The 26,032-nt window shown below is 44.0% G+C and overlaps 1 protein-coding gene across 1 annotated transcript in view; it reads left to right on the top strand.

Annotated features, from left to right (window-relative positions):
- The window catches only part of EML6 (EMAP like 6), a 253,307-nt gene that overhangs the window by 128,493 nt on the left and 98,782 nt on the right, over nt 1-26,032 (top strand). Inside the window, exons 7-12 of the mRNA XM_064277085.1 lie at nt 9,827-10,028; nt 11,452-11,589; nt 13,970-14,226; nt 16,799-17,011; nt 24,044-24,211; nt 25,203-25,309. Of these exons, the coding sequence (XP_064133155.1) occupies nt 9,827-10,028; nt 11,452-11,589; nt 13,970-14,226; nt 16,799-17,011; nt 24,044-24,211; nt 25,203-25,309 (1,085 nt within the window). The remainder of the gene's footprint in view (nt 1-9,826; nt 10,029-11,451; nt 11,590-13,969; nt 14,227-16,798; nt 17,012-24,043; nt 24,212-25,202; nt 25,310-26,032) is intronic.

Here is a 26,032-nt window from a genome sequence, read left to right as displayed (position 1 = left end):
CAGCTGCAGCCTAGCTCCATCTCTGCTGCCTTCGTCCTGTGGCGGTCTTCCCTCTGTGCGTGTGCCTGTGTCTTTTTATATAAGGAGACCAGTCAGACTGGATTAGAGCCCACTGTACTCTTGTGACCTCACGCTGACTGAAAACGTCTCCAAACAGGTTACAGGGGGTGGCGGCCAGGACTTCAGCATGTCTTTTGAGGGGACACAACTCAGTCCGTAATAATAAGGTTAGGTTTCTTTAGGAGATAGCCACCGCTTTGTCTTCCCTGTACTGGGCCCGAGTTCAGAGACAGGAGATATCTTGGCTCCAGACTAGACCTGTCAGAATCCTCATTTTATTTCTATCATTTACTCATTGTATGACTTCAGGCAAGTGATGTGGTCTTTCTGCACCTTAATTTCCTCACTTATTAACAGATATTTACTGGCATCCTCTAGAGTCCCGTGCCTGGGTCTTCAGATTCCTCGTGCAGTGTTCCTTGCCCTGTGCTGTGACCCCTCCCACCGCTCTCCACCCAGACTGCTGACCGTTGTTTAAGGTCAAGCACCTAGAAGCTGTACTGTGCATTTCCTCTAAAACCGCAAAACGCGCCAACTCATCGCGAGCCCATAGGGTTTCCAAGGCTGTAAATCTCCATGGGAGTGCACTGCCACATCTTTCTCCCCTGTGTGCTTCTTCTAGGACATTTTATTTTATTTTTCTGTCACTTATCAAGTCATTTGGATCCCTGGTGGCACAGCAATTAAGCGTTCGGCTGCTAACCAAAAGGTCAGCAGTTTGAATCCACCAGCCACTCCTTGGAAACCCATGGGACAGTCCTATTCTGTCGTATAGAGTTGCTGTGAGTCAGAACTGACTCCACAGCGATGCGTTTGGTTTGGTGTCCAGTCATTTATGTATTCATCAAACATTAGTAAGGATCTAGCCAGGCACAGTGCTTAGCTCTGAGGCACCAAGATGACCCAGAAAGAACTGCTGCCCTCCCACTGCTGACAGTCTCTGTATAGACAAGCTGGAAGTGCCAGGGAGTTGGTGCCCGGGAGCGGCTCCAGCCACAGACCGAGGGGTGTTAGAAATAAACACCCTAGTTTCCCTGCCTTGCAGCTGGGGTAGCTCTGAGAGGTGCTCCGTACCATCTCCCTGTGCTCGCCAGCAGGACTGAGCCTCAGGTGTCCACTTCAGTTACCTGTTCAGTACTGTACACTTGAGGGCGCTGGTGGTTCTATGGTGGAATTCTCATCCTCCACATGGAGACCACCATAATTCAAAGGAGTGAATTCTTCTTCGGTCTGCCTTATTCATCGTCCAGCCTTCACATGCATGTGATGCGATTGAAAATACCAAGGCTTGGGTCAGGCGCACCTTATTCTTCAAGGTGACATCTTTGCTCTTCAACACTTTAAAGAGGTCCTTTGCAGCAGATTTACCCAATGCAATGCGCCGTTTTATTTCTAGACTGCTGCTTCCATGGCTGTTGATTGTGGTGTTGGCGAAGAATATCAAATATACCATGGACTGCCAAAAGAACGAACAAATCTGTCTTGGAAGAAGTACAACCAGAATGCTCCTCAGAAGCAAGGATGGCGACACTGCGTCTTACATACTTTGGACATGTTGTCAGGAGGGATCAGTCCCTGGAGAAGGACATCATGCTTGGCAGAGTACAGGGTCAGCGGAAAAGAGGAAGACCCTCAACGAGGTGGATTGACACGGTGGCTGCAACAATGAGCTCAAGCATAACAATGACTGTAAGGATGACTCAGGACCGGGCAGTGTTTCGTTCTGTTGTGCGTAGGGTCGCTATGAGTCGGAACCGACTCGACGGCACCTAACAACAACAACAACACGTGGAGACCTGGGTTCGGTTCACAGTCAGTGCACCCCACACTCAGCCATCATCTGCCTGTCAGTGGAGGCTCGTGTGTTGCTGTGATGCTGAAGAGGCTTCAGCAGAGCTTCCAGACTAAGACAGACTAGGAAGAAAGGCCTGGTGATCTACGTCTGAAAATCAGCCGATAAAAACCCGATGGATGAAAACTGCCCGATCCACAGCCAGTCACGGAATGAAGCAGGACCAGGCGCCGTTTTGTTCCCTTGTGCACGGGGTCGCCATGAGCTGGGGGCTGACTGAGCGGCAGTCGCCACCACGACATACACTTACTGGCTCCTTTCCTCTCCTAGCCTCGCTTCTCTACTGGTGCTTCCTGGGATTCCCCCGATATAGCTATTTGCACTCGAAGTCTTTTCTTGAGGTCAGCCTGGAGAATCCAAACTAAGATGCATATAGTTAAATGTATAAAAAGAGTTTCAGGTGCTAGACCATTGAAAGCCCTGGGCATACCAAAGATTAGCAGTTCTCCTGGGGGCGTGGGGCAGGAGAGGCTTTCTTGAAGATCATTAGAACTTTTTTAGGTGGGCAGGGTGGGGGGGCATGTGGTTACTTGAAGGGTGTACACATGTAGATATATACCAAGAGCTGGCTGTTGTTGTTAGGTGCCATCTAGTTGGTCCCAACTCATAGCAACCCTATGTTTAACAAAAGGAAACACTGCCTGGTCCTGTGCCATCCCCATAATTGTTGCTGTTTGAGCTCATTGTTGCAGCCCCTGTGTCAATACATTTTGTTGAAGGTCTTCCTCTTTTTGGCTGACTTCTACTTTACCAAGGATGATGTCCTTCTCCAGGGACTGGTCCCTCCTAATAAAATGTCCAAATTATGTGAGACAAAGTCCCACCATCCTCGCTTCTAAAGAGCATTCTGGCTGTACTTTTTCCAAGACAGATTTGGTCATTCTTCTGGCAGTCCACCTGTATTCAATATTCTTCACCAATACCGTAATTCAAAGTGTTGATTTTTTTCAGTCTTCCATATTCATCGTCCATCTTTCACATGAATATGAGACAATTGAAAATACCATGACTTGGTTCAGGTGCACCTTAGTACTCAAGGTGACATCTTTGCTTTTTAACACTTTAAAGAGGTCTTTTGCAGCAGATTTGCCCAGTGCAATGCATTGTTTGATTTCTTGACTGCTTCTTCCATGGGCGTTGATTGTGGATCCAAGTAAAATGAAATCCTTGACAACTTCAATCTGTTCACCATTTATCATGATGTTGCTTATTGCTTCCGTTGTGAAGACTTTGTTTTCTTTATGTTGAGGTGTAATCCATACCTTCATTAATAAGTGCTTCAAGTCCTCTTCACTTTCAACAACCAAGGTTGTGTCATCTGCATATCACAGGTTGTTAATGAGTCTTCCTCCAATCCTGATACCAAGTTCTTCTTCATGTAGTCCAGCTTCTTAGGTTATTTGTTCAGCATACAGATTGGATAAGTATGGTGAGAGAACACGCTCCTGACGCAAACCATTCCTGACTTTAAACTGTGCAGTATCCCCTCATTCTGTCCCGAACAACTGCCTTTGGTCTATGTACAGGTTCCTCGTGAGCACAATTAAGTGTTCTGGAATTCCCATTCTTTGCAATGTTATCCATAATTTCTTATGATCCAGACAGTCGAATGCCTTTGCATAGTCGATAAAACACAGGTAAACATGTGGTATTCTCTGCTTTCAGCCAAGATCCACTTGACATCAGCGATGATATCCCTCATTCCCACATCCACTTCTGAATCTGGCCTGAATTTCTGGCAGTTCCCTGTCAGTGTACTACCGCATCTGTTTTTGCTGCCTGTAGAGTGAGGAGATAAGATTTATATATTTCCTCAATCAACGGATTCTGAAAGGACAATAAAAAGTACCTTTGAATTCAATAACAGCTTTAAATAAAAGTCTTTGATTAATTTCAACAAAATCCGCATATATATATAAAAATTATAGTTTCTTGATGAGGTCAAGTAGGTTCTTTGATCAGCTTGCAGACAACAAACTGCAAGATGTTGGTGTATTTCCTTGGCTTTTTTCTTGTAAAAAACATCACAGAGATTGAGCTGCGTGGACAACTTTACTGTGTCTTTGCTTCTAACGTAAGCGTTTTCTGTGTTACTATAAACTTTTTAGGCACAACACAACTTTAATGACCTTGTTGTGCAGATTGTATGTAATATGAACAAGAATCGCCTGCCACAGGACATTTAGGGTTTGTTTCTCAGTTCCTGCAATTTTAGATAATATTTTTGTGCAAGACTTTTCTTGATATTTCATATTATTTTCCCAGAATAAAGCCCTTAAGGTGGAAATTCTGAGTTAAAAGTATAAAAACATTTTAGGACTTTATATGGCCATATTATTAAGGGCCCTTTTTAGTAAGTGTGTTCAGACTCTTTATTCACCTTTAAAAGGTTTTACTTTTATGACCGGATGGTAATGGGGCGGCGGGTGGGGGGAGGCCATTTTATCCCCAAATAATTTGTTCTGTCTTTGTGTGTTTTGGGTCTTTGTGTGTGGGGCCTGTAGCCTTTCTTTCTGAGAGTCTGGAGTGCCGTCACGTCGACATTATAATAGCAAACGGCAAAAACAAGTAAGATTTTACACAGGAAGTAACTAAGAGGCTCTAATCAGGCCCACGGGGCAGCTTCTTCAGACATCCTGACACTGAGCCCTTGTGGGGCTCGATCCTGACCACACACACAGCACGATGTTTTACATTGAGTTGTGATCTTACTAAAAAGACCTCAACAAATCACAAAAACCTGCTGGTTAAAATAACAACAATCTATGTATTGGGTCAAGTGTTTGAATATATTATTGCATCGAGTCATTATGTTACGAAGTGCGACTGCTAATATTATCTTCGTTTTGCAGACAGGGACACTGAAGATTTGAAAGGTTACATAGCTTGCCATTTCACACCGCCGGGGTGGTGGTGGCAGTGAAGAGCTGGGATATATACCCAGTCCTTGAACTTACCCCTTCAAGAATTAGCGGAAAAGAAGCAATATTCTTATGTAATGAGGTTTGTTTGATATTCATGGACTAGACCTCCCCATGCCCAGGCTTAGGACTGTAGCAGAGAGGATTAGGGGGATGGTGGTAAGCTTCCCACTTTCTGGTCTGAATGGAAAACCAGGACGAAGGGCTGCCAAGAACTTGGTCTTAGCCTTGGAGGGTTTTAGGTTTAACCGGGCCGTTGCTCTTTACTACCATCTGCTGGCTGTCTGTACCAAGCCTAGGCCACAGCTCCACTTTTCACACTGGGGTGTGGCAGGGATGACCACACTGACCAAAATGTGAATGCCTCGACCCAGTGAGCTGCCTTTGGCTCATACTGTCAGGAGTACCTACAATATGCATTTTTCCAGAAGAAAAGAACATTTATGTAATTTTAAATAAACCAGGCTGTTTTTTCTGGACTCTCCTCTCACTGTTGGGAAATTTTAGACCATATTCCAAACAAGACCTTAATTTTTCTGACTCTCAGAACACAGGAAACACAATGGCCCCCTTGGTCAACCCAGCTAGAAAACCATGATTGTATTACTGTTCTCTGCATTTGTGCCAGCGACGTTAAAAACCAAGCCTGGACAGACAGGAGGAAGGAAATACTGTCATAACCCCATCAGGGATCTGCCATTCACCAGGGTCTCTCCAGAATGTTCCAGCAGAGAACATGCTTTTTCCCCACTGCTCACGAAGGCAGAGAAGCAGTTAGATTAGAGACAATAGAAACAGGATGTTATCAGGAAACTTGAATGCAGTTCTCCATCCATTGCTGTGTTTTGAGGAAGTAATTCCTATTTCACATGGTTAACTTGGAAGTGAGGTGACTCCGTGTTACACCTATCATCTCGTAGGCAAGTCCCTCCGGTTGAGTTGCCTGATCTGACAAAATGCAGCTTATCCATTTGAAGAAAGGAGTGTTCGTAGAGATCCTGAGCTGGTCTCTGAGAGAAAGCGTTCACAGCTCAGTATGTCTACGTTGTAAACCATGAAATTGTAACAGCTTCTTCTCTCACACACACACTGTCTCTCTGCTGCCTCCCATATTCAGTCAGAAATAATCCTTTATCAGTTTTACCTCATTGCCTTCGCCACATGTACAGCTTTCCCCTTATATTGGTTAGTTCAGTGGAACCTGTTTTTCGAATGAAATCTCTTAGAAAACACAGACTGGCAGGTCCTAAGGGCTTCTGGCCTGCTGTTCCCCAGCCGCCTCCTCTCGGGGCCCCTGGATCTCCTCTGAGGAACCCAGGACTCCCTGGGCGCAGTCTGGCTGCTGAGTGACTCTCCTCGCTTATCGGTGAGGCTGAATTGGAAGGTTCTTCTTTGTTCCTAAACCTCTTTAAAAAAAAAAAAACACAAAGTAAGTATTTTTTAAAAATGTTAGCGGTTGTCGATCCCAGGTGGTGGGTTGTTTGTTATAACATTCTTTGTAACTTTATGAATGTGTCCTCAAAAAACAAGAAGGTAAAAAGACTGTGGAGAAAATAAAGTTTCCACTTGGACCAAATACAACCCTGGGTCCTTGGGAGACGTGTCTGTTTCCAAGCTCTTCAGCCTCGTGTGACCAGACATGTAGTTGGAGCCCACAGGGAGAATTGGGGTGCTCATTCTTACAGTGGGGTCATAGGTCCCAGGCCTGTGTGGCAAGAACAGAGTCTAAAGCAATCAGTGGAATTATAAAAAGATTGCAGGTTGACTACTTAGATAACAGTTAAAGTGTATAAGACATTGCTGAGATATAATAATAATATGCGTTACTTTAGTTGGCTTATTGGTATGCAGAGATCTGCTTACAAAGTTCTGACTCCGCACCTTAGCATGTAAGCTCCACGAGGGCAGGAGCCTGGCTTGTTCACTGCCATAACTCCACTGTTGCCAACATAGTAGGTGCTTGGTAAAAATTTTGATTGAGTGAATGACTGTATCCTTTTTTTTTTTTTTTAATGTTTTTCTCACTGAGGAGAGGCTGGTGTCTTGTATTTCTTGACATTTCCAAGCACTCAAGAAATGTTTCGGTTTTGATGTTCTATGTGACTCATTGGGCAGTTCTCACCGAGGATCGACTACTGCCGGCCACTACTCTAGGTTCTGAGAATACAGCCACGAAGAAAACCCATGAAGCGCTTCTTCACAGACTGTTCCCTAGTGAGATGAGCTGGGCAGTAAACGTAATATAATACATTATTTCCTGACTTTATGCTGATGTAAGCATAGAATTAACCCTTTTTGCTTCCTAATAACTCTGAAGAGCAAAGCATTATACCCTTTCAGTAAAAAAATTATAGATGATACAAAGCCTGCTGGGGAGGCAGCTAATTCACCCCCTTCCTGTCAACTCCCTGTGGGAGCTAATAAAAAAAACAGAGGAGGAAACAGGATTTGTTGACCAGCGAACAGTAACTATACCCTGAAAAGGCCTAGGAAAGAGAGAAGAAGGACAAGAATGTGAAGACGGCAAAAGGCCTGTTGCTATGCGGCAGAGTGGCTCTTCCGCAGCTGAGCCACGCGCCTGGTCAGCCAGGCATCTCACCCGACCCCAATCACCACACACCTGTCCTTCCCATCCTTGAAGGCCTGCCATCTCATCTGACCCCTCTCACCACACACCTGTCCTTCCCATCCTTGAAGGCCTGCCATCTCATCCGACCCCTCTCACCGCACACCTGTCCTTCCCACCCTTGAAGGCCTGCCATCTCACCTGACCCCTCTCACCGCACACCTGTCCTTCCCATCCTTGAAGGCTTGCCATCTCACCTGATCCCTCTCACCACACACACATCCTTCCCATCCCTGAAGGCCTGCCATCTCATCCGACCCCTCTCACCGCACACCTGTCCTTTCCATCCTCGAAGGCCTGCCAACTCACCCGACCCCTCTCACCGCACACCTGTCCTTTCTATCCTTGAAGGCCTGCCCCAGTGTTTGCAGTGGAGGATTTTGACCCTGAACTAGCGGTTGCCAAGGTATCTCTACTCTCACTCATGGCAGGAATAACATCTGCCCGCATGTTTTCCTTTCTTCTTCTGTTTCAAGATACACAGCAGTGAATTCAGAGCAAAGAGTAAGAAGAGTGATCTGGTGTAAAAAATAGCCCCAGCCCTCTGCCTTTAAAAAAGTGTCTTGTCTTGTTTTGTTTTTCATAAATAAGTGCATTATCTCGTTTTCTCCCCCAAGACAACAATGAGGTGGGTAAGCTGTGGGTTACGGTTAGGGTGCCCATATACCACTTAGCCCTGTTGTTGTCTCAGAGTCCCATCTGGCTTAGCGTTGGTCCTGGATTTTTCATTTTGCAATAAAGCATCATTAAAATTTTATATTTGAAAATATTTTTGATAGAACTGTTTAACAGGTTATTCAGCACAGAAAAACTACTTTATTGGCCAATAAATACTTCAAAAATTTATAGAAATTTAATTATTTTCAATACCTCCTTTTACTTTCAGGGCCCTGGTGGTGCAGTGATTAAAAGCTCAGCTGCTAACCAAGAGGTCAGCAGTTCGAATACACCAGCTGCTCCTTCGAAACCTTATGGGGCAGTTCTGCCCTGTCCTATAGGGTTGCAATGAGCCTGAATCGAAGGCAACAGGTTTTTGTTTTTTTTTTTAAGTTTCAGAGGTGCTCCAGTTTGGATGATAAATGGCATGGTCACCATAATTACAGTCAGCATTTCACAGGGAGGAACACTGAGCTCGGAGAGGGACACTCCTCGTGCGTCTGGCCAGTCAACCAGTTGCCGTTGAGTCAGTTCCAACTCATGGTGACCCCATGTGTGTCAAAGCAGACCTTAGCCCAGGATTTTTCAGGAGATAGCCAGGCCTTTCTTCTGAGGTGCCTCTGGGTAGACTCAAACTGCCAACCGTTCAGTTAGCAGCTGAGTGTGTTAACCATTTGCACCACTGGGGGACTCCCATCCGGCAAGTGGGGCAGGACTAAAGCCCAGGTCCTCAGACTTCCTGCACTCTCTACACCCAAGACACGAGGCCCATGGGGGAGGTAACTCAGATTTCAAAGCTTATCACATCCTTACTTTGCTTTAAAACAGACATGAAAGTGGGGTTGCTTCTGCATTTCTAGTTCAGACATGAGAAAATTCACTCTGCAAGAGATAAGAGCAGGCTGCCCAGTAGGGATGGAGCAGAGGCGGTTGGAGATTGAAGCCCAGGCAGGCACGGGACAACCTGCCTAGACAGCAGGAGATACCACGGCTGTAGGAGGTGGACTTCAAAGGAGCACTGCGCTTGTAGAGAAGACCCCACAAATGCCTCAGTCGAGGAAGAAAACAATGTCTTCACTGACAACTGCTGGGCGGTATTTTGAGACTGAAATTAGAGTTTCGTTTGCATATTCCTGGGACACAGGGCATCTGTTTATGCAGCAGAATGAGTCTAGGCTCTGATAAAATGCATGCTAAACTTGCCTAACACGATAATTAGCCGCTCTGTGGTATCACTCATGTGTAATTTTGATACAATATTAGCACCCAAAAGGTTGAAGTGATTATTAACTTTTTCATAGCAAAACAGAGGGAAATTATTTCACAGGGGCTTAGGTTTTCATAAAGATGGCTTTCTCCTTGTATATTCATTTTAAGGGGCCGTGTATAAAAATGCATCCTACTGTGAAAACACGCGGCCATCTGAAGTCGGACAAGCAAAGACGGCCACTTTTTTGCAAAACAGATCAAAAGGGCAAGGGAAGAAGGAAGATCCAACACATGTAAAGAAACTAAAATACACAGAATGGGGTGTGGGATTGACTTTCCACCACCAGGATTTTTTAAGATGTTCTCCGTCTAGAATGCATTGCATCAGGTGCTGTCCTGGTGACAGGATATTTCCTTTAGGTGTTTTTCTTTTATTTGTAAGTGGCGTTAAGGTATCCATCCACCCGATCGTTCCCCTGCTGTTTTATTTGTTTTGGGCAGGCTTATCTATCCGGAGTGTGTGCTGGAAAGCAGACCGCCTTCTTGCAGGGACCCAGGACAGTGAGATATTTGAAGTGATCGTGCGGGAGCGAGACAAGCCCATGCTGATCCTGCAGGGCCACTGCGAGGGGGAGCTCTGGGCCCTGGCCCTGCACCCCAAGAAACCACTGGCTGTGACAGGCAGTGACGACCGCTCCGTCAGGTAAGGCCCTGGTGGCAGCTGCTGTCACCTTGTTGACTTCCTTGGGGTAACAGACTTATGTGGCCCAAATTTGCTTCTTTCTTAAGAGAAGGATAAGCCATAGCGTATAACCACACAGTTTCCTAAAGGAAAGTTAAGACATTTAGCTTGGTAGTAGTTGGCTTATTGGCATATTGTTGCTATTTCTCTTTGGCTCCACCTTAAGGGAGGTAAATGTTATTAGAAGTGAGCAGAGATGGTTTCTTTATGCCAGTAAAGCACCGCTTACATTGCTGAAGCTAGCACAAGGCTAGACACAGCATGGGGTTGTGAATAGTGGATGAAGTATTGGGAGGATACCGTGAGCTTGAGGCCGGACAGCATGGGCTCACCTCCGCATCGGGAGGGACAGGCACCATCCCTCAGGATGGCCAGACGTACTTAGAAAAACGGCTCCACCTGAGAGTCCCGCCTCTGTCCCAAAACTCAAGACTCTCAGTGTCCCTAAAAAAAAAAAATCAGTGTCCCTAGTCAACGTTTATTGAGAGAAGTCTGTCTTAAGAGAAGTACTGATGCACAGAGGTCAGATAGCACAGTCGCAGCTAACATGGAAACCCTTATTCATCCCTTTAAATCTTCAGCTCAGGTGGGCTCAGTTTGAGGGCCTGGAGTAGGTGTCCCAGGAGCTGGCACACCTGGGGCCACACCACTGCCTTAGCTGCTCTTGCTGCTGGAGCTTCACTCCCCCAGCTGCACTGTGCTCACTAGTCAGGGGGGCTGCGACGTTGCAGTGCCCCCCAAGAGAGGACCCATCAGGAAAAGGGGGCCCAGAGAGCCCCGCCCCGAGATACCCATGGCTAATGGCAGTGCTTTACTGCACCCCATCCGCTGTGAGACCCGCCCAGGGAGGGGTTTCCTCCGCTCTTTTCCATCTATGTTTTTTCCCTAAGGAGGCCACCAAATGGATGGTGTAGTATCTCCATCCGTATGTGCTTCAATAGCACAGTTACTAGAAAGTGCTAACATTAAAACGCACAAACACCCACTAACAGTAATAGTGTTTGGTAGCACTTTTTATCCTCTAAGTATGATTAACAACCAATGGCATAAGAAAAGAACAATTTTAGATTTCCAAAGAGAAAAGTAAGATTTTGTGTGAATTAGTGTTTAAAACGTCCTTATTCAGTGAGTCTCAAATTCTTTGGAACTATTCTCATTTTATCTTTCTTGCTGGGTATTTCAAATGGTAAGGGTGGCCCAGACGTGGACAAACAATGTCCCAGTCCCTGACAGGCTGTGGTGAAGGACACCAGGGAAATGACCATGTCATTTCTTGTCATTATCACAGTGTGGTTGGTCAGCAGGCCTTCCTGCCTTGGGCGGGCCGATGACCAGGAGATGTTGTTCTTTCCTTTTCTTTTTTTGCCTTTGTCCTCACACTCAGGCTGTGGAGCCTGGCTGACCATGCCTTGATCGCCCGCTGTAACATGGAGGAAGCAGTTCGCAGTGTCGCGTTCAGCCCCGACGGATCGCAGCTGGCCCTGGGCATGAAGGACGGCTCTTTCATTGTTCTCCGAGTCAGGCATGTACCAGCACTGTCAACGGCACTGGAGCATGCCAAGAGTTTAGGCAAAATGCGTCTACTCTTTCAGATAGGAATGTCGCAGGTCCACAATCCCCTATCTGTAATTCTGAAATCCAGAACACTCCAAAAACCCAAAATTCTTTGGTAACTTATTTGGCGGCACAGCCTGACTGACCCAGGAACTGATGTGAGGCTGTTTATAGTCTATTAATCCCTCAGTAGGAATGCTCACGGAACATGTGCTTTGCTGCAAAAATATTAATGTGTTTAACTCAGCCCCTGCAAGGGATGTTCCATAGTATACTGTCAGTGAAACGTTCTAAAATCTGGTGAACAATGAATTCCCAAGCACACTTAGCCCACAACGGTTTTGGATAAGAGACTGTGGGCTTGTAGTAAGCCAAGGGAGTCCCGGTGATGCAAACAGTTAATGCACTCAATTGCTAACCAAAAGGTTGGCAGTTGGAGTTCACTGAGGGGCACCTCAGAAGAAAGTCCTGCCAATCTAATTCCAAAACGTTAGCCACTGAGAATCCCAGTTCTACTCTGGGATCTGTGTGAGTTGTAATCGACTTGATGGCCGCTGGTACTGGTGCTAGTAGTAAGCTAAGAGCAGGGCTTCGAACTAGTTGGAACCAGTTCAGTCATGGTCAGTGAAGTGAAATACGAACAGACCCGAATATTTTAAATCTGGGTAATCCGGAACCACAGCCGGAACAGGAAATTATGGGTCAAAGCCCTGGAATGGAAGAGGCGTAGTGAGCCCTTTCAGGAGCCTGATGTGTGAGGTTGGATCATTGCCAGGACCGAGGTGAGTGACACGCATTCAGAGTGGCATGGCCGGCCGCCATCTTTGAGCCAGGCACCACTGTTTCCAACTTGGCACAAAATCCAACAGGCAAGAAATGTGGTTGCTATGCAACCCATATGCTGCCCTTGTTTCCTAAGAGGGAGGTTAAGTTTCTAGCAGGGCTTTGACCTGTAATTTTTCCCGTTCCGGTTACAAGTCTGGTTCACTCAAAGTTTAAAAATTCGGGTCTGTTCCGGTGTCACTTCCACAGCCATGACTGAACCAAGAGGAACCAGTTTACAGCCCTGGCTAAGAGGAAGAAAGACTAAAGCTTCTGACAGCACTAGATTTTTAGAGCGGAGCTGGAGTAAAAGACTCTCACCCATAATCTGCAACAAAATGGAATATTTATTAATATCCTGCATTATTTTTACTGGACAAAAATCACGACCCATCCTTGTAACTCCTCCGAATGCATTCTCATTCCCTTGGCTTACCTGCTTTGTGACCACAGAGAGGAAATGCTGCTGTAAATTAAAAACTGCATGTTTTGTACGCAGAAAATTCTATATAGCTTTGAGAAGTGTTCCCGGCAGACTTTATGATGCTACATTTTCATTACCAGCCACACGTAACTCATTACCAAATTGGCATGCAAGATTTTCTTTCTCTGCTTAGTGGTGTGTGAAAAGATGAGGGGGCTAATTGCCAGATTTACTCTCTGATGGATTTCCCATGGAAAATAACATTCTTGCACATGTATTTTATAACATTTTAGTAAACTGATAGCAAAGGTGAGGAATTATTATACGGAAGAAAATATTTGGGATTTTTTATGCATTCACTGAGTTTTAGAGTTGATGAAGCCATCTTTCCTGGCTCAGGGGACTTGCTAGTCACAGTCTCATCCCAGTTATAGACAAAGACCACCTCAGTGAGCTTTTAAATGAGAGCAGAAATTCTTCCCAGAACCTGATCAGAAAGGATACCAAATATTCCAGTGATTCAGTATATGTATTAGTGACCTTTCAAAATGAAAATTAAATAATTACATAGCAGTTTAACATTAAAAAAAGCAATTTTCCTCTTCTGCTTTTTGACTCCCTCTTTTCACAACAGTAAGCATCAAGCTTAACAGTCACTGGATTCTCACTTTTAACGTATAAAGAGAAGGTTTGTTTTTCATGCTAACCTTGATATATTTTACCTTTTTCCATGACATTTTAAAAACATTTTTACAAATCCCAATTTTTTTAATGAAAATTTTAGGGGAAAATAGTACACAGCTGACCATTAAAGCAAATATATATTCCATTGTAAAGGTTTTTTGTTGTTTGTTTTTTTACTCTGTTTTGTTTCTACTTTGGAAGCCCAGAACATTATTTTAAATGTTTATTATCGATTTTCCTAAATTGGCTGTGAGTTTAAAATAACGTCATTTTATGTCTTTCCTCAAAAGTTAACCCTTTAATTCCTGTATGTTTCCCCTCCCTTTCAAAACATTCCCTCTGACATGTACTTGAAAGCTTGGCGCGGGAATTCTATTTCTAGATTTACCGCTTATCACTCTGCTTCCTATTCCTACAGAGACATGACAGAAGTGGTTCATATCAAAGACCGGAAGGAAGTCATTCATGAAATGAAATTTGCTCCAGACGGGTCTTACCTGGCGGTGGGATCCAACGATGGCCCCGTGGACGTCTACGCTGTGGCGCAGCGGTATAAGAAAATAGGAGAATGCAGCAGGTCCGTTAGCTTCATCACCCACATCGACTGGTCTCTGGACAGCAAATACCTGCAGACTAATGACGGAGCGGGGGCACGGCTCTTCTACAGGATGCCCTGTGAGTCCGCTAGGCAGAGGGTGTTGGCCAAAGCAGTTTTCAACAAGAACAAAGTAAAATATTTAAAAAAACTTTGAACCACAGAAAGAAAATGTATGAGAATGTCATTATGATTTCAGGACAAGGAATGTTTTCTGAGAGAAGACTTCAAAATCACAAACCTTCAACAACAACAACAAAAAATGACAAACCCTCAAGGAAAAGATTAATAAATTGGACACATTACATTAAAAAAATTGCTATACTGCAGAAAAAAAAAAAAAGTTGCCATCGAGTTGATTCTGACTCATCGCAACCCTATATGAACGTAAAACTGCCCCATAGGATTTCCAGGCAGTGACTGGTGAATTCTAACCGCCGACCGTTAGCTTAGCAGCCAGGCTCTCAGCCGCGGCGCCACCAGGGCTCCTAGAAACTCTTGGTATGTGATTATTTGGGAAATGAGTGCATTAGGATCAAAGAACCATGGTTTTTGTGACCCAGCACTATGGGTTTTATGGGGTATTCCCTTGACTTACATAACACTCGGTTACATTTAGTTTTTAATCCTAAAGTAAATGTCATACATAGTTAGATCTCTGCATTTATTATAATCTTTAATTTTAAAAAAAGTATATTGCCGTTGAGTTGATTCCAACTCATAGCAACCCTATAGGATGGTGTAGAACCGCCCCGTAGAGTTTCCGAGGAGCTCCTGGTGGATATGAACTGCCAACCTTTTGGTTAGCAGCTGTAGCTCTTAACCACTACGCCACCAGGGTTTCCTCAGTCTTTGATTAGTGGTCTTTAAATAAAAGGAAAAATTTGACAGTTAACGTGAATCTTGGCCTGAAGTAGTTATATTTTGCCATAATTTTTTTACTGGAACATCACTCTTTACCGTAAAGTAACGTGACGTTTCATACAACTTCGGCGTTTTTAAGAGCCCTCGCCCCACCAAATTTACGAACGTACATTCCACCCGTTACCATTGAGTGGATTCTGACTCACAGCCACGCTGTAGACGGAGCAGACCTGCCCCACAGGGTTTCTGAGCATGTCATCTTACGGAAGTAGACTGCCACACCGTTCTCTTGACGATCCACTCGTGGATTCGAACCGCTGACCTTTTGGTTAGCAGCCAAGTGCTTTAACCACTGTGCCACCAGGGCTTCTTGAATTTACCATTATTAGGTGTGTATGTATTTGTCTTAATTTCTCTGTTTGATGTGATTTCATGTATATTTTTCCACACATGGAAAAATATGGGACATGTATTTGTCGTTTGCAATAACAACAACAAAGCCCCATCCTGCTCAATGATAATATTGTAATTTGGTTTATCATTCTCCCATTAGTGGGAATTATGGGCTTATTCCTGATTTCTTCCCTGGCCGAGATAGTGCAGGTCTAAATATCTTTGTTAACAGGTAGGTTTTACCCTCTGAGTTACTTCCTTGACTGTATTCCCCAAAGCGGGAACGTTGGGTCAAAAAGACTGTTCCAACCATGGGCTCTCTGATTTTGCAGTCATTTTTCATGAATTTTTAGGAAATGCTGCGTTATAATCCAGAGTTCCTGGGGACAATTTGACAATACTCCGGCTATGTCCAAGGGCATCTATTCACAAGGATGCTTTATTTGAAAGATTTACTAATTTGTTTATTTTGAGGGGGGAAGGTATGAAATAGTACACTTACCTGTCCAGATTTTGAATTTAAAATTGTGCGTGACCAAACACACCTTCATTATTGTTTGTGTTTCCTTTTTTGTATGGTCCCTGCAGACGTCCCTCAGCAGCTGCTGGTGGGCACTGGGCATTGTCAGTACACTTGAGAACACACCCAGAAAATCGTCAGGGCCATTTCCCCAGTCAGGTGCATTCATTTCATCATAATTTTGTGGATTTTCATTGTGCACAACTTTTAAGTCCTTTTGTTTTCTTACTAATGTATTGAATACTGAAAAATCGCTTTTTAAACATCCTTGAATTACGAAAAATAGAAGTTCAGAATAAACTTAGCCAAACTTTTTCAAGCATGGCGAAATGTTGATTAAATACGTAATGTAAAGTCATTTCATCAAAAAAATAAAGCATAATATCACCTGTACCTAATAACCAAGGCCCAGTACACGTTAGCAGTTTGAGACACAGTATACGTAGTACAGTGGTCACTTTCTTTCTACGCACTTTATGTCTGAGTTAAGAATATGTGCTTTCTTTAAACCCTGCTTCAGCAGACAAAATCATAAACTGGGTACAGAGATTAATTTTGTGATTTCATTGGTTAATTGACATTTTATAACAAGTACATTTCTAGACCCCTAATAAGAGGGGAAAAAAACGAATAAAGTAAATTAAGATATGCTTTTTATTTAAAATGGAAACCCTGGTCGTGTAGTGGTTAAGTACTACAGCTGCTAACCAAAAGGTCAGCAGTTCGAACCCATCAGCCACTCCTTGGAAACTCTATGGGGCAGTTCTACTCTGTCCTGTAAGGTCGCTATGAGTTGGAATCCATTCGACAGCAGTGGGTTTTGTTTTTTTTTATTTAAATATAATGTTGTATGACTGTTTCTTGATTATTTTCAGCCGGGAAGCCCTTAACAAGTAAAGAAGAAATTAAAGGGATTCCCTGGGCCTCCTGGACGTGTGTGAAAGGGCCCGAAGTGAGTGGAATTTGGCCAAAATACACTGACGTCACTGACATCAACTCTGTGGATGCAAATTATGACAGCTCGGTGCTGGTGTCTGGCGATGACTTTGGACTGGTTAAATTGTTTAAATTTCCTTGTCTCAAGAAAGGTATGCCAAAAAAGATGTTCTATTGAATAAAAGTTTAATCTAGAGTTTATACGTGGTATAATTACAGCTTATATTCTTGGTATCTGTTTCTACAGGCTATTCATTTCACCTCGTATATTTCTATTTACTGTTTAGAATTTTAAAATAGAATGTGTCATTGGTCTCTTCTGCTTTTGACATCCTAAAATATGTGGCATTGCCAAGCAAAGTCGGCGTTTGTTAATAAGTTACCACTCTCTGCTTTGTGATTCGTGAGCCTCATTTCATATCTCAAACAAGCTAGACTTTATTTTATTTATATTTACATAAATATTCATAATTTAAATAATATATACATTACATTAAAATATTATAATTGAAACTCTGAGGCATCATAGCTAATCTTGCTTACACGTGAAAAGGCAGAACAAATCCCTTCAGAGATATTTAAAATAAAACCTGGAAGTGATCATTCTGGTGATAACACAGCTTGCAGCCCTCGCGTCAGAGCGCCAGCCTTGCAAACCAGCTTTATGTGACTGGTGAAATGCTGAGAGAAAAGCTTGATTCCAAACAACCCTCCCTGCCCCCGCATTTTGCTGTTATTGTTTTGTTTATTGTTGTTAAAATCCTACCACTTCGTTTCCGAGGCCCCTCTGGGCTTCGTAGATTTCCACTGAAGGAATCGTGGCGCGGTCCAGTCCCCTCCCTGCCTCGCAGGTCTGTGTACAGACTTTTCAGAGACGCCTCAGCTACAGCCTGAACTTGTGATCTTAGGAAGGTAATCATTCGGGACCCGCCGCTGCCAGAAAACGCTTTCTCTTGAACGATTTTTAGATTAAGCAAGGGAAGGGATTAAAAAATGTAATTACAAAGTCATTTTCAGTTAACTGGCTGTGTTGAGGCAGTGACAATTATGGTACAAAATGGAACGTAAAATGCAAAGCTAAAAACCACCATCACTTACACTCGACAAAATAGCCACCGGCTTAAAACGCGGGAGGCACAAAGTTACCTCCACGTTCCAGACTCAAAGCTTCTCTCTCTCCCTCGTGGGTCGTGTGAGGAACAGAGCATCTTGTAAGGCTGAGTAATTACTTGCAACCAGAAGGTATCGGGGAATTCAGAATTCAGAGGGAAACATTCTTGGGGTCAGAAGCAATACCAGGGATCTCAAGTGTCAGAACTTGGGCATAAAGTTAACTCGATAAGAATTGGTAACTCCATGTATCACCAAGCCTTCTAGGGTAAGACTTGGGTCTGGAAAATAGTCATGGAAGTGTGGACCTCAGGCTTGTTTATTAGAACAAAGGGGTGAGGGACAGTGCAGTCTGTCAAAATGAGATGGCTTTTGTGAAAATCAGGCAACATTGAGGATGATGGTACACGGGGACATGGGAGTGAGGACAGGTGGAGAAGCAGAGGGACAGCAGATGGTAGTAAACCCACGGGGTAATCTGCAGGAGCGTCTGTGTCCCCGTAGCAAACTGACTTGTTGGTTTGTTGTGACACCTGGTTTATAAATCCCGCAATTTATCTCAGAGACATCCAGGCTTCTGTGCCCTTTTTGTGCTAAAATTACTGGTAGGGATGTTTATAAAACAATGTGGAAATAGTTGACGGGAATAGTACAGTCGGTGGGGCTTGTCTCCCTATACCCCAGGTTCCTGGTGACAAGTATTCTCCCCAGTGTTTGAACCTGTTAACGGCCAAAGATGAACAAGGCTGATGGCCGTGAGCTGGGGTGGAGACAGCAAGCGTTATAGTTTTCCACTGTGATTAAATAAAACTCACAGCTAAATTAATTGGACACATTTATGATAATATGTGTGGTATTCTCTTGTATAGGGAGCCCTGGTGGTATAGTGGTTAAGAGCTTGGCTGCTAACTAAAAGGCTGGCAGTTTGAATCCACCAGCCGCTCCTTGGAAACCCTGTGGGGCAGTTCTACTCTGCTATGGGTCGGAATTAACTCAACGGCAATGGTTTGGTTTGGTTTTTGTTATTCCGTTGCACAGTAATTAGTCATAACTGTTCTGCATTTACTGAAAATGACTGCAATTGGTATTATTTTTACATAGCTGAGTCAAAGTGTTTTTGTTTTTTGGCAGTTTTCAAATCTTGAAGTAATTAGGATCAGTACTGACAGTCTTCCGCCAATGCTTAGACTACATTCTGTGTGACCATCACCATAGAGACTGACATGAGATACAACCCAAAGCCTTTCCCATTAACATTTGTCATGACTTAATGAGTTGGAATCGACTCCACAGCAGTGGGTCTAGTTTGGCTTTTTTAACCCTAAGAGAAGGCTAAAAGGCTGAGGTTCCATATGTTTCACCCATGTAACCCTGTTCCGTGAATCCTTTCCGGGTGCGCACGTGCACACACACACACACACACACACACACAGGGTCCTTGAACAACCACCTCCCAGGACAGGTGTCCTGGATGTTGTAAGACTTTAGCTGCAGAAAGTCTGGACCTTGGAGGAGAAAGTGCTGACCTTCAGTATAGCTTGAATGAGCTTAATGCGGTGCAGGAACAGAGAGACCAGCGTGCCTACAGTGTAGTGAACGAGTGGGAGACTTGCGTCAAGGGTGGCAAGTAACATGTCCTGAAGGGCCTTGTAAGCCACTGCTACAAGTTTGGGTTTGATTCCAAGTGCAGTGGAAAACAATTGAGAGTTTTAATTGGAGGGATGATGTAACTAATTATTACTTTTAAAAGAACACTTGGACACTGTGCAATGGCTAAGGGATGGTGAGGACTCTCATAGATTGTTGGGAGAGTCCAGGTGAGAGGTGGTGTGGCTGGGACCAAGGTGATAAGAACATTACTCCACTGGTCCCACCCCGTCTAGAGCAAGGGAGAATGAAGAAAGCCAAAGAAACAAGGGAAAGATTAGTCCAAAGGACTAATGGACCACAGCTACCACAGCCTGCACCAGACTGAGTCCAGTACAACTAGGTGGTGCCCAGCTACCACCAACAACTACTCTGACAGAGATCACAGTTGAGGGTCCCAGAGAGAGATGGATAAAAATGTAGAAAAAAACTCTAGCTCACACACACACACACAAAAAGACCAGACTTACTGATCTGACAAGAGACTAGAGAAACCCCGAGAGTATGGCCCCTGGACACCCTTTTAACTCAGTACTGAAAAGTCACTCCTGAGGCTCACCCTTCAGCCAAAGATTAGACAGACCCATAAAACAAAACAAGACTAAAGGGGCATACCAGCCCTGGGCAAGGACTAGAAGGCAGTAGGGGACAGGAAAGCTGGCAATGGGAAACCCAAGGTTGAGAAGGAAAGAATATTGACATGTCGTGAGGTTGGCAACCAATGTCACAAAACAATACGTGTGTTGTTTAATGAGACACTAATTTGCTCTATAAACCTTCATCTAAAGTACAACAATAATAATAATAAAAGAACAGACATGAAGGGAGGGGGCTGGGTTTGGGAAACAGTATCAAGGAAGACTTGAAGGTCTTGCTTGATGGATTGGATGTAGGAATAACAGAATGAAAGGAAATGAGGATGACTTCAAGTATTGGCTTGAGCAGTGGGGTGGATGGTGACTTCATTTACAGGGACAGGGAAAAGATAAAGGAAAAGGTTTTGTCAGTATGTGTGCATGTTTTATGGGGGTGAGGGGGCAGAGTAAGGGGAAGGGGAACTCCTCAGTCTGTTTTGTCCATGATAAGCTTGAGGCATCTATTAGACATCTGAGAGGACTTGGCACATGGGCTGTCAGCACTCCAGGGAGAATCAGAGCTGGAGATGGACACTGGACAATCATGGGCATAGCGACAGTAGGTAAAACTTTGAGAGAGAGGGTCAGTGGAGGCCTGAAGGCCTTGTAAAGTCACTTGGTATCTAGGGAGAGCCTGTGAGGTGACCCATGTGCTCTGCATTTATTCAATAAGTATTTGTTGAGTGCTGTTCATTTTTTTGTTGTTGTTCAATGAATAAAACAAACACAAATTCCTGCCCTAATGGGGCTTTTGTTCTACCCAGGGAGACAGTAGACATAAACAAGCCTGATGGAGAGAAGGGCTGTGAAGAAATAAAGCAAATGGTGGGAGTAGAGAGTGCTGGGGCGAGGCAGCACAGTGGCGGTCCAAGAGGGGCTCATTGATGGGGCTTCATTTGATAGAAACATCAAGGAGACCAGGGAGTTGGACATTCAGATATACAAGGAGAGCGCACCAGACAGAGGGAACAGCAAGTGCAAAGCCTGGAGACAGAAGAGCGTCTGACATATTAGAGGAATGGCAAAGAGGCCAGCGTGCCTGGAGCAGAGTACTTGAGGAGAAAAGACCAAAGAGAGAGAAGGCGGAAATATTAATAGCGTTAATGCTTTTGCAGGTTCTAGTTCCAGCCTCTTGCTCTCCCGTTGCTGTCGAGTCGATTCTGACTCATAGCGATCCTATAGGACAGAGTAGAATTGCCCCATAGGATTTTTAAGGAGCAGCTGGTGGATCTGAACAGCCAACCTTTTGATTGGCAGCCACAGCTCTTAAGCACTGCACCACCAGTGCTCCGGTTCCAGCCTAGCAAGGAAGTATGAGTTATCCATTGTTACATAACAAATTATCCCCCAAAGTTAGCAGCTCAACACAACAAACATTTATCATTTCACAGTTTCTAGGGGTCAGGGATTCAGGAGCAGCTTAACTGAGTGGTTCCAGCTCAAGCTCTCTCAGGAGGTTGCAGTCAAGTTGTCAGCTAGAACGACAGCCATCTGAAGACTAGACTGAACCAGAGGATCCACTTCCAAGCTGGCTGCCTCTCATGGCTCTTGGCAGGAAGCCCCATTCCTGGCCCTGAGAGCCTTTCCATAGGCTGCTGTAAGTGTCCTTATGACATGGCAGCCGGCTTCCCCAGAGTAAGCAATCTGAGAGAGAACAAGGAGAAATCTGCAATGCCTTCTATGGGCTTCTCTTGGAGGTCACACACCTTCACTTCTGCCACGTTACATTTGTTTTGAGTCACAGATATATCTGTGAGACCATAATTTGTGGACATATTTATAACCATTACAAAAAAGCACAATCAATGCTCATGGAAGCAGCAGTCAAGAAACCAAATAGTGTATTGCACTGGGAAAATCTGCTGCAAAAAAACCTCAAAGTGTTAAAAAACAAAGATGTCCCCTTGAGGAGTAAGGTATGCCCGATACAAGCCATGGTATTTTCAATTGCTTCATATGCATGTAAAAGCTGGGCAATGAAAAGGGAAGACTGAAGAAGAACTGATGCCTTTGAATTATGGTGTTAGGGAAGAATATTGAATATGCCATGGACCACCAGAAGAATGAACAAATCTGTCTTGGAAGAAGTACTGCCAGAATGCTCCTTAAATGCCAGGATGGCAAGAATTCGTCTTGCATACTTTGGACATGTTATCAGGAGGAACCAGTCCCTGGAGAAAGACATCATGCTTGGTAAAGTAGAGCATCTGTGAAAGAGAAGACTCTCAATGAGATAGATTGACACAGTGGTAGCAAAGATGGGATCAAGCATAGCAACGGTTGTGAGGATGGCACCGGACCTGGCAGTTTCCTTCTGTTGTACGTAGGGTCTCTATAAGTTAGAAGTGACTTGACCTAACAACAACAAAGGAGCAGGTTAAATGATCTCCAGGAAGGGTATCAAGTTTGGGACAGCAAAAGATAACCCAGCACTTTAATATCTAGAGAGATATGGGAAGAATATGACTTGCTTTCCAATTATTGGAGCCCTGTTGGTGCAGTGGTTAAGAACTTGGCTGCTAACCAAAGGCAGTTTGAATCTACTGGCTGCTCCTTGGAAACCCTATGGAGCAGTTCTACTCTGTCCTATAGGGTCACTCTGAGTTGGAATCGACTCAATGGCAATGGGTTTGGGTTTCCGGTTTTCCAATCATTGAATTATCATCATAGAGCATTTCCAACTGCCCTTAGATGGAATCAGTTTGATTTTATTACAAAACCTGATTTAAGCAACTCTTTGAAATAGACAAGGCTGCTTTCTGAGACCTAAAGCCTTTCTCTTCCCTTCTGTGGCAACATTCCTCTAATCCTTTTGGTGGCCCTGATGTAAAAGGCCCTTCCTCTGGTCAGAACATGCTCTCAGGAAAGAGACAGGTAGCAGTCACCTTCATGTTCACATCAATTTAAATCATTACCTCTCCAGTGGATATTTGAATTTTAAACATCTTATAGTGGGCTGCTAACCAAAAGTTTCGCAGCTCAAATCCATCAGCCACTCCTTGGAAACCCTACAGGGCAATTCTACTACATCCTGTAGGGTTGCTATGAGTGGGAATCGACTCAGCAGCAATGAGTTTTTTATAGGTGAACAGATGGCCTTTCCCCCCATTAAGGGACTTTATTTAGAGGGACTTTAAGAGGTAGAAGTGTTTTTGAAGGGGACGTCGGGTGCTTTGTTGGCCACCTGAAACCTGCCATAGACTGTGGAGTGATTGGCCTCTAGGACTACCTTTACGCTGCCATGTGCCAAGCATACACTGAAGAGTTTACTGTGCAGTTCAACCACAAATATAACTTCAACTAAGTTTCCTTCTTGCATTCAGTACCTGGGGGTGGTGCTCACTGAGTGAAGCAACTGATTTAAGAGAAAAAATAATGATTCTCCCAACTCTGCATCTACATGGCCCCAATCAACACTGTGACCCTTTCTTTTCCCACGGAATTAGTTTCTATTTCTTGATTGTAAGGGACTGCCTGTTTTATCGCTCATTTCAGTAAGAATGTGTAAGATGCTTATTCTTTAGTGTTTATTTTCAGAATCAGCGAAGCAGTAGGTGTTATCTGAAACAGGTTCAGATGTGTCTTTAGCCACGGCGCTTAAAATTTAAGACCCATTTTTAGCTTAATCCATACCGGAATAATGGAGATAAGTTTGGGAGGTTTGGATGCATCTGGTAAGGCTGACAATTCTTTTCTAATATATTTCAAGGTTTTGTTCCTCAGTGTGAATAGGAATGAAGGAGAATGAATTCTGTTTTTGGTGTAACATTCCTCTCAAAAACATCTTTTCAGGAGCCAAATTTAGGAAGTATGTGGGCCACTCTGCACATGTGACAAACGTCCGCTGGTCCCACGACTTTCAGTGGGTCCTAAGCACAGGAGGGGCTGACCACTCGGTGTTCCAGTGGAGATTTATTCCAGAAGGTGTCACCAACGGCACGCCGGAAACCACACCCCAGGGTAAAACCGAAAATGATCTTTCAACATCTGTCTATTTTTTAATAAGAATTCCAGAGAATGCTGTAACATCTGATCTGGAGATAAAGAGTTAAGGCAGTTCGGGAAAATTTCATCCCTGTCATAAACACAGCATGGGGTGACGGCTGGGAGGGGGAAGGAATTTTAAAAAATAAAAAGGAAAGTTTCTTGAGACTAATATGGGTCATTTGAATAGTTTCTCTAAAGGCTTGTCTTAAACCGAATGCAAGTTGAAGGCGTAGGTTTGTGTGAAGGATACCTGTGGAGATAACCTAAAAGCGTGTATTTCAGCCTCCTTAGGACAATTGTAAGGGGCAGGGGGTCTGTTGGTCAGGCTGTGGGGTGACAAGGTAACCTTTGAAAGGGAGGTGGCCTCCAGAGTGGGGTTCAAAGAATGGTCCACGATCAGGGCTGATGCGTTCCAGTTTACAGACAAGTCTTTTTTAATCTTTGTATGTAGATCCGTTACGATGTTAGTAGGAGTGATCAGGTAATAACACGAAAAACTGCATGAGTAATGTTTTTATTGGGAGGAATTCTGCAGAAGTTTTGACCTGGGCAATTACCAGCACTTGGTGGGCATGTTAAAAGGCCCACGTTTTAAAAGAGGATCTTCACTGAAGTGAATAGTTGGATTTCCTTTTGCTCCAGACTTCCCTTATGTAAAACCTGCCCTATTTACATTTTCCAAAGCCAAGGGCTATAAACCCAGGGGCTCACTGTCTAATGGAATGTGGACATGACTTCAGTCTGCTGGAAAGTTGTCCTAGTCCTTTATGCTCCTGATAGAGGGTCAGAGGTGGGCTGAGCGTTACCAAAAACACGAAATCTAACTAAAGAGGTTTTGAGAATCTGCGTTAAATGAAAGCTATGGTGTAGTTAGGCTAGAAGACAGAAAATGCTTTAAAGGATTGTTTTAACTGTTTAGCATCTCAGAAGTCTTGCTTGTTTCTTGTGGGTTGTCTTTCTGCAGAAGGCGGCACCGACTCCTACAGTGAAGAGTCTGACTCAGATTTGTCGGACGTGCCCGAGCTGGACTCCGACATTGAGCAAGAAACTCAAATCAATTATGATCGCCAGGTCAGTCAGCGGGGGCGATTCGAATGCCTCATAACCCATCAGCCTCAATATCTGAGTGGGTTTAGACATGGCACGACAAACAGCTGGCACTTAGGCAGAAGACAAAAATAAGGAAAATTGCCTAGTTCTTGCCTTTAAATGCAGGTTAAAAAGTAGGCATCTACCTGACCCTATCATTGGAAATTTAAAGAGTGGAAGAATTTCAAAGCTGAGCCCATTGGGGGATTTTTGTCTCCCTAGTTTTTTTTTTTTTTTTTTAACACCTACAACTTCTGAATTTTTTTTTTCCTTGCAGAAACACAAGTAAGTACAGGATTTTTTGTTTTCTCAGATTATTAAAGCATATGCTTTCTTGATAACCTCTGACGTGTGGCGGTTTGCTTGTGAGCTGCGATCCAGTTTTCTCTCTGAACTCTTGACGACCGTTCTCCGTTTAATTAAAGTAAAAGCCCAAATACAATGGGCATTCTCTCTCCAGTCAGAAACCATCTCTAGCAGAAAAGTTGGGCAATTACATCCAAATTGGGTCTTTTTTTTTTCTTAAATAGACATTTTACTTTAGCACTAAGCAGTGAGTGCGAGAAAAGAGTAGTCTTTCAGGGGAATCTGGACACGTATCGCTGGGTTATGGTGAAAACCGTAAGACCCTTGTTTTCTTCCTTGTCGTTTAACAGAGGTGTGTGGAGCAGATTCTGTACAAGGACACTGAGTTAATAAGATTTC

This window comes from Loxodonta africana, chromosome 26 (genome assembly GCF_030014295.1).
Source record: "Loxodonta africana isolate mLoxAfr1 chromosome 26, mLoxAfr1.hap2, whole genome shotgun sequence".
Lineage (NCBI taxonomy): Eukaryota > Metazoa > Chordata > Mammalia > Proboscidea > Elephantidae > Loxodonta > Loxodonta africana.
This window is presented reverse-complemented; position numbering and strand designations above follow the sequence as displayed.